General features: G+C 38.6%; 1 protein-coding gene across 3 annotated transcripts in view; it reads left to right on the forward strand.

The window, feature by feature from the left end:
• The window catches only part of MPP7 (MAGUK p55 scaffold protein 7), a 77195-nt gene extending 62154 nt beyond the window's left edge, over positions 1 to 15041 (forward strand). For all 3 annotated transcript variants that reach the window (XM_081834377.1, XM_081834376.1, XM_081834378.1), the window contains 6 exons: positions 377 to 547; positions 6141 to 6221; positions 7683 to 7776; positions 9872 to 9980; positions 10533 to 10676; positions 12384 to 15041. In XM_081834377.1, the coding sequence (XP_081690503.1) occupies positions 377 to 547; positions 6141 to 6221; positions 7683 to 7776; positions 9872 to 9980; positions 10533 to 10676; positions 12384 to 12563 (779 nt within the window). In that variant the 3' untranslated portion in view covers positions 12564 to 15041. The remainder of the gene's footprint in view (positions 1 to 376; positions 548 to 6140; positions 6222 to 7682; positions 7777 to 9871; positions 9981 to 10532; positions 10677 to 12383) is intronic.
• Positions 15042 to 19027: the final 3986 nt, after the last annotated feature.

Consider the following 19027-nt stretch of genomic DNA (forward strand, 5'->3'; position numbering starts at 1 on the left):
TAATTTTCACCAGCAACCCATACACTTTGAAATTGGCACCTTTTGAATAAAAATAATTTGGTAATGTGATTAGGCCACAATCCTATCTAAAAACATAGGGGGACTTCAAAAGTAAACACAAAACAATGGAGATTAAAAAGACGTCAAATTTCACCCCATGTGGCTCCCATATGCCCTTGCATGAGCCTAATCAAATATATATGGAAAACAATTTGGACTTTGAATTTGGTCCTTTAAGATATAAGGAAGAAAAACTACTAAGTAACAAAAGTAACAAATGCCCATATGAAGGAGTGTTTGTTACAGATGGGCTACTGGCTAGGCTGATGACAGTAACCCTTGCTTCTGCTTCTTTTTTTAAATCTCGTAACTACAGCTGGTTTCAGGAGGAGTTTCCGGCTCAGCAGAAAAGATAGAAAAACAAACAAGACTATGTATGAATGCAAGAAGAGTGATCAGTACGATACAGCAGATGTCCCAACTTACGAAGAAGTAGCAAAGTATAGACGACAGCCCAATGAGAAATACAGACTTGTTGTCTTGGTTGGTAAGTTTTAATTATTTGAATTAGGAACCTAGGTTGTTTAAATAAAGACTAAACTGTTTTGTTTCATGTTATCTTTTTGAACTTTAAAAATCATATGCCAAAGCAACCTGAAATGCTCAAAAGTCTCAAGAGGCTCATGTGGAAGCAGATGTTTCCTGAGGTCCATATATTCAAGTATATTTATAAGGAACCACAAGGGCAGACAGGTACTGTACAAAGATAAAAATGTACATTAGTTGCTCTTTTGCCTCTGGCCTCATCCACCACTGGCATGTAACCCTCAGAAAGCTGATAGCTGAAAGATTCAGAGGTGCCCCAGCACAATGGCAGCTAGAGCATGTGTCTATATGCATATCTGAGAACAGTAAGCATCCAGCATAAAAGTCTCATGGACTTGTTTCATGTCCACCTAGCCATATTGGCCAGATTGCATGAATATTCATCATATTTATCCTGGGCCTGAAAGCAAGAAGGATATGAGAAGGCTCTCCTCAGTATGTGAGGCCCAGAAGCAGAGAGAGTGAACTTCTGTCTTTACAGCTTCCATCATTCTTTTTCCTGGCCTGACAGCCTGTGCATTCACCTGCTGAAAAGATGATTTTCATCCCTTTTCAGTCACATACATTGTTTTCCCACATGGAAAAGGAGTAGCTGGATGTTTAGCTTATAGCCTTTCTGTAAAGTTTCTCTCCCTATCATGCAGATGTAATGTGTTTCAGTTGTTAGTTAAGGATTGTGAGCTCCTCTTTGACGAGCACTTAAAACTTGACTCAGAATCTTGCCCGGTTGGGTGAATTACACTGCAGAGGGGGAGGCGTTATAAGCTTTATTCGGCTTTATTTTACCTGTCTCAAAAAGACAACATAAGACGAAGCCTCCTGATTCAGGCCAAGGCTCACCTAGTCTAGCATCTTGTTCTCACAGTGGCCAACCACATACCTATGGGAAGCCCACAAGCAGGACATGAGTGCAATAGCACTCTCCCAAGTTGTAATTCCTGCCAACTGGTATTCAGGTCATAGTCAACAAATAGTCAACTTGTATTCATAGTCAACAAATGCCTTGAGATGGTTCACAAGACATTTATTTAGCTAGCTAGCTAGCTAGCTAGCTCGCTCCCCTTTTCCTGTGCTCTTAAATCTCATCACACTGTAGGGATAGCTAATCACAAGCAGATCTGCAGTCATGGTGCAAAACTTATTATTATTATTATTATTATTATTATTATTATTATTATTATTAAGTGTTTGATACATAGCCACAGCAGATTTCATCAGTTTTGCTTCCGTTTGCTTTAGAGTGCCATTCTATTTGACTCCAGGGTAAACTTGTCAGAGTTTTATTATTTGCCAGTAGCCAATAAAAAAATACCCACTATTGCATCAATTATGAAGCTAAGGAACATAACTATGAAGTAATCAATATACCAAACACTATTTGCTAATGTGTTACATAAACAAGCTACCCTTTTCTTCCAAACAGATTCCTAGTCTTCCTTAACTGTGTTTTATAAAAAATAATTGGGGCCAATGTGGACTAGTAGCTGACTATAGTTGCAGGGTAGCCCAATCAGTGTTCTGTTCTGTTCTGTTCTTGTGTTGGGTGATTCCTATATTACCTCAGCAATTAATTCCATCATATGCTCAGGACTGGTCACTTGCAGAAACTTAAGATATGGTCCAGAACATAAAATAGGATGGGGTTATGGTCTGTGAATCTAGTTAGCAATCTCAACACTTGATAACCAATTTAGAGATCTTAGGAAAGCCTTTTAGAAATATTTTCCAATATACTCCATTTACAATCCAACAATTGTAAATTGTTCTTGTACTTGTTGCACTACATTTTAGTTTCTTTTGCAGTAGTGTATAGGCCAATGTTTCATTAGCAGAATTTCTTCCATTATAAAAAGTTGCAGACCAGAAGAAATATGACCCTCTATCAGGGACTGTTATGAACTGTAGAACTGCTGTTTTTATATAGCTCATATCCAAGGGAACACTTAAAATCAGTTTTTAATAAACAGCTTTGTCATTCTCTAACGCACAAGTTCAGGCACCTACTACTGTGAGCGAGAGATTGTGGGTTCTACACAGCAAGTAATAACATGCTTGAGTTGATTTTACACCTATATCAACAGAGTTCTGTGAAATGTGTGATAAGTAGACTTTTTATAACAAATCACATATGCTGGCTCTGAGGGATATCTAGAATTTTCGTTTTATTTTGGTGGTACTAAATCAAGTGAAGAAAGTGTGCTTTTACAGTAACAAAAGCAGCTCACAAATTTATTGCAGACTTCAGTAATTTTGATGTTTTTCTCTTGGTATTAGAAGCAGCATAAGTCTGGCCAATATCATAAAAATGTCTTGGGTAAAATGTGGAAAAACTGGCACTGTTAATATAGGTACAGTAGAAATGATCAGATTTAAAAGCTTTGGACATGCTAGTAGCTGCATCCAATACGATGTGTGAAATACAATTTTGATGTTAGTGCCAGGAAATACAAGGACAAATAATTAAATTTTCACATAATTGGTTGTGGCAATAATGTTCAGCTATAGTAACTGAAAACACAATTTATTATTGGAGTCTATTTAAAAAATAATTGGCTGCCAAGTAGATGTTTCACTTAAACTTACTTTAAATAAATGAATTCTAATTCACAGAATATAAACTCGATGTAGAGTTTAGACTATCACTGGGATGCGATTCTCCTTTCTATCTAATCCCAGCTCCCGCACATTTGCTGCCATCTGCCTTTTTTCTCTCTCTTCTACCTAACAGGCCGAGATGGAGGCTCTAACCAGGTTTGGTTCACCCCAGTAGATAATTTGGATAGTGAATGCTTATTTAGCTGCATTCTAGTCCCTAAAATAAAAGTAGCCATTGTTTTTAGGTAAGTGGGCCCTGAGCTATGGGGTGGTATGTTAACCCACTGGAGAAAACACAAGTCTTGAGCTTGAGACTCTTAATCTCAAGGTTGTGGGTTTCAGCCCCATGTTGGACAAAAGATTCCTGCATTGCAGGGGGTTGGGCTAGGTGACCCTTGTGGTCCCTTCCAACTCTAGAAGTCTGTGATTCTATGATTGATTAACTGTTAGAAGTATTGATATTCAGAAGGGCATTGGAACTGATCGGCTGACAAAATAAAGCAAATGCTAGCCGGAATGGTGCTTTGTCTAAGAGACAAGCAGAACTCCAAATGCTGCAGGTCTGAATTTAACAATACTGTACATATCCTGACTGACACTTGCTCCAGCACATAATGATGAGCTGTGATCTCCCCTCCTCATTGCAGGGAATCAGGGAATCAGAAAGAGTATGGTGGCAGATTAGGCAGAATATGGATCACCAGCATTGGATTTACAGCAAGAGGGTTCCCCCCAGCTTGCAAACATCTTGCTCTAGTTGCACCTTGGATATAAACCATAAAATGATATCTCCTCAACAAGTATGGAACAAAAGGGGCAAAAGTAATTATTTAAACCTAGTAATGGTGTTTGTGGTAGGCAGCTGGAGATTTTTAATACACAAGTGGGATACACAGGGAAGGCTGAAATTAACCCCTTAACACTCATTTCCTTTCTGGGAAATGTGTCGATTGATACTTCAGTGCAAAGGTTTAATCTTGGCATGTTAGGAAAGATGACCAGTTTGTACAAGAAAAGCATCCATTTCGGTAAAACATTCTGCAGAATGTCAGGAAAAAAGCAGATGAATTTATTTGGGTTATTTTAAATTCTAATATCATAGTCCTGTGGTCCCTGTATGTCATTTTATCCTTAGGTAAGGGAGAAGTAGGAAATTGTGTAGAATACCTTAATAGAGGATCTTGATTCAGAGTAGTGGTGGGAGGAGCCTGAAGTGGACCTTTACATGAAAAGTTAAAATGATTGAACCAACTAGTTGTTTAAATATTATGGCTTGGGTACTAATTTGGGGGTCTGCGAATGGAAGGAGAGTTGGAATCATGGGAGCGGTTCTTCTGTATGCTCAACTCTTTCTGTGAAGCAAAAAGTGAAGCAAAAAAGTTTGGATCCAAGCCAATAAATTTTCCTGAGTTTTATTTCAGATACAGCTGTTCAAACCAAAAATAAAATTAGATGAAGTAAGCTGTTACAGATGCCTTGCCATGGTTGCTGATCATCTAGATACTCAAAGCACTGAAGACTGTTCATATAGCATTGATTCAGTTAAAATTTCCAAAATGGTTGGATTTTAAGGCAAAACAATACAGCAGAGCAACAAAACAATACAACAATCATTTTCAAACACCTTGAATGTTTCACAAACCTTGTGAGGAAGACCATGAATAAGTGGAAATCAAATATGTTTTCATAGCTGTGCAGAGCTTTGATACTACCTTTATAGAAGGCTTTATTCCCAGTGCTCATGAAAAATCAGTTTTCAACCTACCAGTAACCATTCCATTTCCATAGAGATAAGATTGTAATTTACTTTCATATAAGTCACTGTTGTCTGGAGATGCATAATTGTAAGAATGGTAATACAAGAACAAAAATCTAATGCTGATAGTTTCACAGTCATTTTTAATTTTCAGACTGCGCCAACAAATTTTGTTTACATTTTAGACATTCATCTGCAGTAATAAATTATAGTTCATGCAAAGCAAAGATGAAACTTGCCATGCCATTTCTTGCTTAAGTGCACATGGTGTAAATTCAGCAACAGCTTGGCTTTTCTGGAGAATCTATAGCTTGGAAATAATGAAAAGTATTTGGCCTTCATTAGTACTTCTATACTGCACATATGGGTTGGGGTGCAACTAGTCAAATCTGAATATTTAATAACTGTGATGGGTCTGAATATATTAAACTTCAGAAAATTTATAAATGGCTCACACCCTGACCTGGCCCCTTCTGTATCAAATTATATGATCTGGAGCTGAGAAGAGAAACGCTAATCACTTAAGTGTCTCCTTCAGCTTTTCCATCTGTGCAGAAGATGGGCTGAACATAATACACCAGGCTTCCTCAACCTTGGCCCTCCAGATGTTTTTGGCCTACAACTCCCATGATCACTAGCTAGCAGGACCCAGTGGTCAGGGGTGATGAGAATTGATGAGGAAGCCTGAAATACACCTTTCAATTTTGTGTGTCTTGTCTTGAGAAAGCTAAGAAGATGAAACAAAGTCACATGAAATTGCTGCCTGTATTCAAAGTACAGTGGATCCTAAATATGTTGGTGGGAAGATGGATATCCAGTCATGATTCTTGGGTATCTCCAATAATCTCTGCTCTGTCAGATTCATATTTTTGTATATTTAGTAACTCTGTGTGTATATCATTCTTTGACAAAACTGGCAGCGGGTTGTTCATTTTCCAGGTAATGTAGAACTGCAGTTCCTGAAGCCCACAGGTCACAAGAATGAACAACCTGCTGCCTATTTTGCCAGATAATGATATACACAGAGAGTTACTTGATGTAAGGACAATCTCTTTATCTCTGCCTAGAGAATGCGGATAGTGCTGAAGTTACACATCTTGTTCTGGCCTTGTGTCTTTTAAATTTCACATCATAACGTGTTGCATGATTGAAATAATTGATTACAATGCATTTTAACTTTCAGGGCCTGTGGGTGTAGGATTAAATGAACTTAAACGGAAATTGTTGATCAGTGATACTCAGCATTATGGTGTAACTGTGCCACGTAAGTGACAATCAGTTCTGTATAAAGTTCAGTTTTACTTAATCTGGCATAAGGTGAACATGTTTGAACATATAGGGTATGCCTTTTAGGAGTGCTCACCTTGAATAAGAATGTAAAGACTGTGCTTTTTTCTTGCTGTCACTAAACACTTTAGAACATAAAAGCTCTCAGTTAAAATCTCTGTGAGAGATGGGCTAGGTACTCTTCCAACATTGTGGAGCTTTGTGCAACCTGTAGAAGTTGTGCCACAAATGGCACAGAGAGTAGGGATTTGTGGCCCTACTGGACAGAATTGGAGTGGCTCAGGGGCCTGAGCCATAGTCGGGTTTGCACTCCCATCTGCACTTTTAATGCTGACTTGGTGCTTCCACATCACTTCCCAACTTGCTAGAGTAGAGGCAAAACCATTCCAAGGGATGACTAAAACTGATCCATATTTGATATCCTTGCTGTGTTAACAAATTTTAGCAAGCCACCCATTTGCTGAGTGTTGGTGCAGCTGACTGACAGGAATGAGTACTTTAATTATTTTAGGGGTAGGGAGGGAGCATGCAGGCTTAAGGCTCAAAACGAGCCTTGTTGCATCTGAGCAAGGCCTGAATCTGCTCTGTTGAGAAAATCAAAAATAAAGTTATCTATAGCGACAAATGAAACACTGAATTCAGTAGCGCAGGAAGTAAATAAGGAACTATTGAAGCAGGGATTAAAGCACTTTTTTTTCAATATAACTTGAAAGCTTATTAAAACTCTCACAAAATTTTATGAATGAAATGTGTGTGGTACAGCACATGTGTAATACCAATGCTTTAATGTGACTGTTTTTATTCGGTATATTGCTCAGATGTTACAAAAAAGAATAAGCAGTATTGGCACAAAGTTTTGCAAGCGTTCTAATTTTTAGGATGTAGTTTTTTCATGAATTGCAACAAAGATATCAACTGGAAGGATGTCCAAAAACTGAATTAATTCCGTGCCATGAGATCAATAATGGTTCTTGGACACACATGCTTTCTCATATGTCCATCTGAATATTGAAACCACTAGAGAAAGGGGATTTGATATCCTGGGTTGCTTTCAAAAACTCTGGGAATACTTCTGTATGTTATGAAGGGAACACGAATGAGGAGAGAATGCATGGAACCTAAGCCAATTCCTGATCTTCGTCAGAGGTGGGAGGAGCTTTTGTGTTATATTCCCCCCTCCACTCACATTGCAACAATGTCTTGGTAATTAACATCAAGCTGATAGCATGAGACTCTTAATCTCAGGGTCATGGGTTTGAGTTCCATGTTGTGCAAAAGATTCTTGTATTGCCAGGGGGTTGGACTAGATGACCCTCGTGGTCCCTTCCAGCTCTACAATTCTATGATTCTGTGATCAAACAGAAAAGACTACTGTTGGTTTTCTGGTTTTGTTTGTTCATTTGTAAACTGTTTCTTATTTCTTTCCCAATAAAACCAGACACAACAAGACCAAGAAGAAGCCAAGAAAGTGATGGCGTTGAGTACATTTTTATTTCCAAGCACTTGTTTGAGACAGATGTACAGAACAACAAGTATGTGGGAAAGCAATAACTTTTGTCATAACAATGGTTTTTTGTCAGTTTGTGGCTAGACCTCAATTTATAAATGGAAGGTGCTTCCTCTTCTAAATATTCAGATCAGAACAAACTTGATTTGAATAGGGGGGCATCAATGTGTATTCAGATTCTCTTAAATATCTGCTTACTTCCCTACCTGTGATCTGTTGGCTTGCCTGAACCACTTATTTGCTCATTAACTGACAACTGCTGACCACTAATGGAAAAAATTAATTACCATATTTTCCGTCGCATAGGACGCTCCATCCCATAGGATGCACCTAGTTTTTCCTTTATTTCCCCCCCAAAACCAGGTCGGGGAAACCAAACCAGGTCGGGGAACAGCGGGATGGCGGCGCTGCGCCTCCCTGCTGTCCCCTGAGCTTGTGGGGCTGGCCGATGTCTGCCCTGCGCACGGGGCGCTCTGCTTCAGGGCGCCCTTCGTGCCCGGCGGCAGGCTGCTATCCGCAGCGAGGGGAGCCCTGCGGGGAACTCCTGCAGGGCTCCCCACGCTGCGAATGTCTGCCCGGCGCGAGGGGCGCTCTGCTTCAGGGCGCCTCTCGCGCCGGGCGACAGGCTGCTATCCGCAGTGAGGGGAGCCCTGCAGGAGTTCCCCGCAGGTCTCCCCATGCTGCGGATGTCTGCCCGGCACGAGGGGCGCTCTGCTTCAGGGCGCCCCTCGCACCGGGCGGCAGGCTGCTATCCGCAGCCTAGACAGCCCTGCAGGAACTCCCACAGGGCTGCCTAGGCTGCGGATGTGTTCCCGAAGCGCCGGGCGCTCTGCGTTCAGCGCGCCCGGCGCTCCGGGAAGCAGGCTGCTATCTGCAGCCTAGACAGCCCTGCGGGAGTTCCCGCAGGGCTGCCTAGGCTGCGGATGTCTTCCTGAAGCCTGGAGAACGAGAGGGGTCGATGTGCACCGACCCCTCTCGCTCTCCAAGCTTCAGTGAAAGCCTGCATTCGCCCCATAGGACGCACCCAGATTTCCCCTTCATTTTTGGAGGGGAAAAAGTGCGTCCTATAGGGCGAAAAATACGGTACCACTAATGGGAATAATACAATTACATATACTGTTACCCTCAACTATGATTATAATCCATATGAACACAGTAGCAGTTCTAGACAGCAGATCTCCTGTTCTGGGTTTGAGACCTCTTCTGAAATGTCCAGGACAGATGTCAGAAGTTTTAACTTTTTTTATTAACTTCAAAAGTGACTTCTGTATACAGCACCAGCAAAGTCCTGCTGCTGTGCTGAGGGTATGGGTGGGAGGACGAGGGAAGGGCCTCACTGACTCTCAAGTTTGCAAACTTGTTCAGTATTAAGCTGATGCACTGTTACATAAGATAATGTTATACTCCCCCCCCCAAAAAAACATCTTGTATTCTTTCTGTATAAGAAGTTACATTGAACAATTGGACTAGATGACACTCATGGTCCCTTCCAACTCTTATTATTCTATAATTCTATTGTTATATTTATTTGTGTGATAAAACAGGTTAGATGTGGAAACAGATGTGGAAACAGCGTTCAATAATCTATTGTTTAGATTATGCACGTTTTTACTTCATTAGTTTCAAATGAGGATGATAAAAAAAAACTTTAGCAGGCTATTTGTTCTCTAGGTCTTTTCTCTGTGTCAGTGAAATAAAAGCAGGTTTACTGTGTGTGTGTATGTGCAGTGGTACCTTGGTTTACGAACTTAATCTGTTCTGGAAGTCTGTTCTTAAACCAAAATGTTCTTATACCAAGGTGTGCTTTCCCATAGCAGCGGGGACTCAATTTACAAATGAAACACACTCAACCGGAAGCAGAACATGTTCTGCTTCCAAGGCAAAGTTCACAAACCAAAACTCCTCCTTCTGGATTTGCAGCATTCTTAATCCAAGTTGTTCATAAACTAAGCTGTTCTTAAACCAAGGTACCACTGTATATATATAATCTCAAAGCAAAAAAATCTGTAATAGACTCTCACATAGAAGTGAAAAGAACTGGATTGTGTGAATCATCTCTGTATAATGCTACGTTTGGGGAGTCTTTAAAGGAAACATTCAATAATGTTTTTCAATTACAGGTTTATTGAATATGGGGAATATAAAAACAATTACTATGGAACCAGCATAGATTCAGTTAGATCTGTTCTGGCTAAAAATAAAGTTTGTTTGTTGGATGTACAACCTCATGTAAGTAAACTACAACATTTTGTTTTTCTGTTGGTAACCGAATGCTGATTTGCATTGCTTTGTAGAAACAAATAAGATACTTTAGGTGGGTAAGAGTTGAAATGTGAAATCTTATGTTCTACCGGCCACCTTGGGACTGAACTGCTAGTAGAGGGGAAAATGGACCTGGGTGCTAAAAGACTAGCTGCTTACCACTTTAACTATGAAAACAGATTTATTTTTGCTAAATTATTCTAACTTGAGAACTTTTACCTGCCTGTTCAGAACTGGACTCATTCACATACACTCCTATATAATGGAACTAGAATACATGATACATGACTGATACTTCAGGAAATACTATGGAGGATCTTTCTGAGTGAACGATTGTAAATTACTCTGCACAATTAAAATGCTATATAAATTATGCTTAATAGCAGTAGCTCTGGGGGATGAGGGAGAAAAATATAGAGGTGCCAGATGGAAACTGGAGAGGGCCAGGTGACTTGCCTTACTTAAAGTAAATAAATTTTGAAACAAGCTGCTCATAACTTAGCATTTTCTTCCCTCCAGACAGTAAAGCATTTAAGGACATTAGAATTTAAACCGTTTGTCATCTTTATAAAACCTCCTTCAATTGAGCGTTTGCGAGAAACGAGAAGAAATGCCAAGATAATTTCAAGCAAGGATGAAAAAGGTGCTGCGAAGCCTTTTCAAGTAAGTAACTTCTGCGTTCCTGCAAATATGACAAGGTGCCAGGGGGGCTGTGTCTGTCAGTGAAGGTGACTACACACCCTTGTTCACAGTGCACATAATATTTTTTCAGCATAACTTTTTTTTTAAGTATTGGAAACAGAATCAGAGAGGGCGATCACTTCCAGAACCACCACACCACCTCCCTCTCTCTTCTCCCTTCATTTCATGTTCTTATTTGCGTGTCCTTTAGGCAGTGACAGAAACAGTGTCACACCTAACATGTTAGGGATGGAGGCAGTTGCCGTATTTTTCCGTGTTTAAGACTAGATTTTTTTTAACCAAAAAAAAAAAAAAGGTTTAAAATTGGAGCTCATCTTATAAACGGGTAGTGCTAAGGGGTGTTTTCTTAATTTGGAGTCCCCCCTAAATAGGGGTGTCTTATACATGGGGGCGTCATACACAGGAAAATACGATATGTCCCCTCCCAGCATTCTTTTCAGCTGCCACTGCAAGATGAGTGAGTCACAAGTCTGGCCAATTATAATTGTATCAGGTTTCTGTAGATTTAGCTCTAGTTTCACTCCAGATATGCATCTAAACTATAGGAATAAGTATGGGTGACAAGGAAAGGCAAAGGTGGTTTAATGAACGTATTGATGCACAGGCTCCGTGTCCGGCAATATCATGTGAACGCAAGCAAGAATGTCTCTCAGGATTGAATCCTGTGGAGGTTGTTGGAAAGGAGTATGTGTAACAGTGTGAATGCCTAGCAAGGATGCAAACTGTGGATATTGTCAGTTTGTTTCTGACAAAATTGTTGTAAATGTTGTTTTTTTAAAAAAATACATGAATTTGGAATAATCAGGCTAGTGAGACTTCACAAGACTATTAAATACATAAATAGTTTCTTAATTTGTAAAAGTATAACACAGTCCTGGGGACATGCTCTTCTTAGGATTTTCTGTCTTAATTTTATGTAGTTACATTCTATGTTTCCAAAAACATGAGCAAAAACCTACTGAATGAGCCCTAGTAAGACCCAGGAATCTGAAAGGAACGATTCTTTTGGATTTTTACCAAACTTTCAAAAATACAGACTGTGTTCTAGTAAATCCCTTGCTAATAGCAGGCAGAGTCTTAGGTAATGTAGTTGGTCAGTACATCATTAATGTAAATAGCTTAAAAACATTTTTCCAGTGCTTTTTCTAGCACAGAGACATTTCTTTAATTATCAGTTAGTGACTAATAATGCTGATATGCGGATAAAGAGGAAGGATTTGTAAATTGCTGGTCAAAATAGAGTTTTTAAAACAATAACAAAATAGTTTGAAACAAAGACTTGTGTGAATTTTTGTAATAAAGAACATACAATTTTTATTCACTGTTTTATGAACTATTAGCTAAGCATAGGCTTTGATCCAAAATCCTGGTATGCTAGCATGTCTACTTATGCAGGAGGGGCACAGATCCACACACACACACACACACACACACACACACACACACTCCGGTGGCTGCTGAGGGTCAGGGGACTCTTCAGAATAGTTTTGCGGGGGGGGGGGTCAGGAAATTGGCAGCTTCCCCCCGCACAAATGGAAATGCCTTCTACTCACACAGCAAGATCATTGGAACCAGGCCATAAAACCTGATTCCTTGTTAACTCCAAGTTCGGCAGATTTGTAACTTGTTTTGCTTTTGCTTTTGAATGACTACTTCTCTTTCTTTTAGGAGGAAGACTTTCAAGAAATGCTTAAATCAGCACAAATTATGGAAAGCCAATACAGCCACCTTTTTGACAAAGTTATAGTAAATGATGATCTTACTACAGCTTACAATGAGCTGAAAACAACCTTTGACAGACTGGAGCGAGACACCTTTTGGGTTCCAGTCAGTTGGGTGCATTCATAACACTAAACAAATAAAATGTTTCATAATATTTTAATAAGGTACTCAGTTGGATCTAAATGGACATTTTGTTGGTGGGAAGCTTTTCGAGCTTTGGCAAACTGGTGCATTTACAAACTTGGTGCAGTGGAATGTTGATCTTATTTTTCTGTGTGTAAACCTTCCTGTTTGGAATAGGGGTTTGGAGGCAGAATATCACAGTGAAGCCTTATTTTTTACCAGATTCAATTTTACTGGGTTTTGAAGTGAATCTTCAGCTATTATGATACCACATTTCATCAATCCAGTATGAGATATCCTTTAAGCTGAGCATTGATATTAAAAAGTCTTAAGGTCTGATATCAGTGTTTAAGTGGCTTCCAATTTTGCTACTTCCAGACCTGGATAATAGTTAGCACTTGAAATTTTTAAAACTGGGGATGCAAAAGTGGCTACTACTTCTTTAACTAAAATACAAATATTTGAACTTGCTTACGCTCAATCCGAATTTTGTGTGTGTGCTGAGTATTGTCTTCCACATCCAGACTGACTTTTACCACAACAGCAAATTTTATTTATGTTGGTGGAAAAACTTTCTTGGATCTTTTCAATAAGCAATAATATTGCTCTGCATCTTGAGTATTTGTAGATTACCCTTGGGGAGTATTCAAAGCAGTGCATCAAAGCTTAGATTGGGGTAATTCTAACAAAGATAACAGGGTGGAGGGTTAGTCTTTGGGAAAGAGGCAGTTGGGTAAATGGATTTTATTTATATAAGTGCTTCATTGTTTCAATTATAAACCTTTCTAAAACAGCCTTTGAGAAAACCCAGAACCTATTTTTTTATTTGAAAATTTGTAATTAAAACTAGTGGATCGTTCTCATTTTACACTGACCCAGAGCTGTGTTTTCTGGAATGAAGAAAGTATTTTTTTTGCTTCTTCTTGATTTCCTCTTGACACAAAGTTTATTAGTAGATGAAAAGAGAAATACTTGTTGTGTTCAAGTGAATTTGCCTTTCCAATTTATACGTGACAGTGATGTACCAGAGGCTTAGTATGCAAACAGGAAGTCCAGTTATTTTATGTTAATGTATAAAAGGGTTAGCTGTCTTATTTAAAGGTAAAAGAATTTAGTGAGACTATATATATTTATGAAAAGGGGTGAGAAGGGATATATTAATTTTTTTGCATTTCTTGTCAATGTGATCATTTATTAAACAGATCCCTAGGTGTCTGTGATTTGAAACACTGGCTTTCTAAACTCAACATTCCATGTAAATGTTTTAGTTTCGATACAGATAAACCACCAGGTCTTTGCAAATGTAGTCTAAATAGATGGTTGGTTTTTTGGTTCATTGCATTCATGTTTTAAAATTGTGTAATACAAGGGAAGTGCCAACAACCAAAATATCGTCTTTTGGAAACATTTGTGCTAGAGTGACGCATGTAGCCTGGCCCTGAACATCCATCATGTAATGTTGAGTGTCTCAGGTTTTACTGTTTTTGGTGACCTATGGTTGTACTTCAGCACCAATTAATTGCATGAAAAATACTGAACTGGATCCCCTCCCTCCCGGCTGTGTTTCAGTACTGCTTTAAATAAATCACTGTGGTTGTTTGTTTGTTTGTTTGTTTGTTTGTTTGTTTGGCAGGCATTATGTGTCTTTGACATTCAGTGCGTACTGCAAGAGCCAGTGCCAAGAATGCTGGGTATCTGTCAGTATCTACATTTTGTATATGAGAGGATCAAAACACTTGTTTAGAAATACATTTGTCCTGTTTGTCAGCTATAGTTTGTGAGTCTATTCTTACCATATATTTTTCTTGAAAACAAGGGAAAATTGGGCATATAGGTTTCAAATGTTGTGACATCCCAGAATGCTGTTTGAGAGGAAACTCTCTCCCTTTCATCCTGATTGTCGCTCCAAAAACAGCATTTCGGCACTGTGCTCTTACTGGCAATAATTGAGACTATTAATCTTTGTAAGCTTCCCATGTTCTTTTTGTCAAGAGAGAATTTACTATCCTTTGAGTTTACTAGCTTTGAAGCAGCAACTGAGTCTGCAGTGACCTTGGACACCTTTGTTTTAATAAGAGCATGATCCAAAAAGCTCTGGAGCTTTGCATAAGTAGGAGCTGCCTGTCCTCTCCAATGCTGCGGCATGTTCTATGTGTGCACACTGAAACTGTGTGGAGCCTTGGATCATACACATAGCATGGGTATAGTTCAGAAAAACTTAAGTCAATTTTTGGCTCAAAGTGAAACTGACTTTTTTCAGCCTTTTAAAATTGTACTGCATGGGTTTGAGTACAATGGTTTTATGGTTTTAAATATAAATATCCTTATTGTATTTTTGCTGTTTTGTCATTGTAAAGCAAATGTTAAAAGTTTTTATACTATGGATTCAGAGCAATACTTGAAGTTGTCATCAGTTCACTTACAGATGATGTGCCTGGATTGCAACTTTATCAATCTTAAATCAATAAATTATTGACAAAATGTACTGTGGGAAAGCTTCTTTTTTAAAAATAAGGAACTCAAATCTATCATCTTAAAAAAAATTGAATTGTGCTTACAATATCTGTCACATTCAAACAGTAGCATAACTGAACGAACTAACTTAATGAGCTAACTTAAGCCATGATTTTGCTGTAGAAAACAATTATTTTGTTGAAGCATACTAGTCATTTCTGAAATGCCTGGGGCCTGTACCCCAGTATATGTTTTTGTGTTTAGGACCCAAATATTTAACTTGTCCAGAGATTTAAGAGTTTCTTCTTTGTCCTGTAATTGCCCGCATCTGCACACAAAGCAAATATTAAGAATACAAATGACCCCTAATTCAGATGTGACTGTGTAAACAAATTGCACAAGGTTCTGTCCTCATTTTACAAGTGATGACAAAATATAATGACAAAATAAAAGCAACATAGTACAACATGTGAGTTTAACAGCAAACCAGCAAGTTTCTCCTTGCATAGTGCATATTCTGGAGAGCTTTTCATAATAATGGTGTCACCACACACCCTATGATGGCATATTCACAATCAGCTCTAAACATCTGAACCTTAGAAGCCTTCACTTGATTTAGAGTAGACTTGCCTTCTGGAAAACCTCTAGGGGTTTAAAGATGAACCCTAAAGTCCATTTTTTCTCTCTACTACTTCCTGAAAGCCCATAGCTTGTCGTGCATGCATTGGATTCATGTGCCATTGGTGCAGAGTATTTCTCCTTGTTGCATGCTACTGTGCTTTGAATAATTTGAATTGCATACTTGAATAAGTTGATTAATCGGCTAAAGATAGAAAAATTAAAGGCAGATTTTCATAATTAAGGCAGCAGTGTCTATGTTCTAATGTGGAGAGAGCCTTGAAATTAATTGAAAATCTTTGAATAAGTTTTCCTTTACAATAAGGTGTCTAGAGATTCTAGAATAGGTGACAGTTTTGTGATTTCTTTTTTAAAAACAAGAACAACAATTTTTATTGGTTTTTAAACAAATACAATAATTATTTCTGTCATCCTAGAAGGGGACATAAAATGTATTTGGATAACTGACTAAAACTGGGTACATGTTGATAATGATCACATTTTCTTGTGAAGGTGTTTAGTTAAGTCAGCATGTTGACGACTTAGGATAGATTTACTGAGCTAATCCACATACGTTTTTTTAAAAAAATTGCGACATAGAAACAAAACTTTTACTATGTCACAATGACTCCAACTTAACAAGTGTGTTACTTCAAGTAAATACTTTACTGCTTAGTCAATTGCATGCATGTGGGCACCCACAAAACTTTTCCAACTGCAGTTAGGACTGTAGATATTTTTGTTTCCTTGGAAAAGCATGCCTACAAGAGTTCCTTTCTTGCCTAATTGAATGAGTATAGCATTTTCCTGTGCAGTGTAGCAGTGAAGTTATAGGTGGAGAAAGATATATGTTCTACACAAGTGGAACATTCACACATCTCGGGAAGCTTAGAACTGTGTATTTCCAAACACTGCCTTTCCTTATGTTGCTGGAGCTGGGAGTCTGATGGAACCCAGGTTGCAAAACATCTTTACAAATTCAGGTTTAGATTATATCCCCCCCCCCCCCCGCAAGAGATTAATCCAATTGTTCACCTAAAAAGGTTTCTTTGCCCACTTGGTAATACTTTATGTAGGCCAGATACAAAGGAATGTGAACCTGCCAAGAATTGAAATTATTTTGCCTGTGTGACAGCCAAGCTACCAGCATGCTAATTTTTACTCACACAAAAGGGATAAAGGACTCCAAGAGGCACCAAATTATCTTTTATTTTCCTGCCCAGGTTGAGCTGGTCTGACATGAGTAAGAAATAGATGGTAGTGTTTACACCATATTCATGAGAAGTAGTATCTTTGGAGATGCCCTGGAATCTTCAGATGAATATATAAATTTAATAAATAATAACACCAATAATGTTATTCGTATGAGGCCACTCATATCATGAAACTCACTGGGTGACCTTTAGCCATTATTAGGTAAGGTAAAAAACAAACAAAGGTAAAGGACCCTGTATGGTTAAGTTCAGTCAAAGGCGACTGGACCCCAGAGTCATCCACGACTGGACCTAATGGTCAGGGGTCCCTTTACCTTTACGGGCAGTGAAAGGTGGGATATCAAGTCCAAACTCCTTTTTCTTCTACAATATGAGGAAGAGCCTTATATACTGCCATGAGGGACTTGGAGAAGGGCCAAGGCATGAATCTAATAAGCAAATGACCTTCAGGTTCACTTCTGACATCTAACTCAGAGAGATGGTTGGTCCTGGATGCTTTGGAAGACCTTGAAAGTGCAGATAAGCCATTCTGCCAGTAGAGGATGATACATCCAAATCAAATTCTGTGTCTCTTCATATTTAATTGCTTTGTAGGTATCTCTAACACCCAGATGGAGCTCTTTCCTAGTCTGGATCTCTTTTGGAATTGTTCTTACATGTTTTTAGCTGTTTTGTTTTACCTTTGGCCTATTTGCTGCCCCAGGTCCTTTCATCTACCTTGCGAGGCTATGGATTGGATCCTTGGGCTTTTGCATGCAAAGCAGGTGCTCTTTAGTCAATAACCTTTGGACTGTTTTTTGTTTCACGTATTTTAGTTTTCAAAAAGAAATATAAGTTATGTTAAAAATAAAAACTGGTTATTTTCAAAGAGTTTATTCTATGGCCTCATCACCAACCAGTTAAGAGGCAAAAAATGAAATGAAATGCTTCAATTTTTAAATTTAGTTTCAGAATCCTTACATTTTAGAACACATTCTAACTCGAATAGAATGACGTTTTGAAATTACATGTAGCCAGTGTTATTTTTCTTTTAAAAAAGGTTTAGGGGTACTCTCATTTTCCTACTCATATTGAAATACTGCCCCTCAATGAGGCCAAACTTAGATTCACAGAATGTTTAGGGGTATGCATACCCCTGCGTCCCCCATGAAAAAAGCACTGCATGTAGCTGTTTAGTGTGGTGTGTGTGGTGTGTGTGGTGTATATGTATGGGGGGGGGAGGGAAGACAAAGCAGGCCAGGCTAATTTTATGGGCTTTCCCATCCATGCTTTCAAATAAAACACAATTTTTCTTCCCTTTTTTTTTAAAAAAAAATTACTTCTCCTACTGTACCTCTCAGTTTGTTTGCTTATTACTTACACTTCTCTAAACCCAGCCCTTTATTGTATTCTAGTTTAAAAACCACCTGGATATTCTTTTTCTTTGTTAAATTCCCCCTAAGCCTCTTTTATATGCTTGCCTGATGTATAAGACAGACTCCTGCAACATGAAAGCTTCAGAACTCTTGTGCAGCTGGCAAGTTTTTCATTTTTATTTTTGTTTAAAAATGCAGTTCTTCTATATAAGTGTAGATATTAACTCTGAGTAAAATGGCCGTTGTCCTAAATGTTAGCAATCTGCTTTTTTCAAATGTGGCATTAACAGTTTCAGTGGCATGCTTACACCTGTAAGCTTGTTATATCACACCTTGTTATATTGAAGAACAGCAGAGTGTAGCAGACACATGTAGGCATAAGACGGGAGAAGGAACGTGAAGGTGGCCTTGTAAATCTTTGGTATTGGAGTGTGGTGTGATAGCTTCAAAGAACAGCAGATGAAAAGATCATCAGGTGTTCTTTAGATATTTATGTCAAAATTTTATACTGGATTCTTTAAAAATGTGAAACCCTTAAAACACACAGTTATGGCTAGCAAATGTTAAGAAGGGAAAACTCTTCTTTAAGATATCAAACTTCAGCTGAGACCAATATTTTTTCCTTCTTGAACACTGGTGGATTTTCCCACTCTTGGCGTTGCAAATGATGAGAAGGCTTTAATTTGGAAAACTAACTGCTGAAAACTGACATCTCCTTCAGGCTGGTGCTTTTATTGCAGTGGTTTATTCTGCAACATGTTCTTAACACAATAAACTGCTTCAGTTTGGGCTCACCCACACTTCCACTTGCCGTGTGATTTCTAGG

Source organism: Podarcis erhardii, assembly GCF_964252035.2.
Source record: "Podarcis erhardii genome assembly, chromosome: 12".
NCBI classification, from domain to species: Eukaryota; Metazoa; Chordata; class Lepidosauria; order Squamata; family Lacertidae; genus Podarcis; species Podarcis erhardii.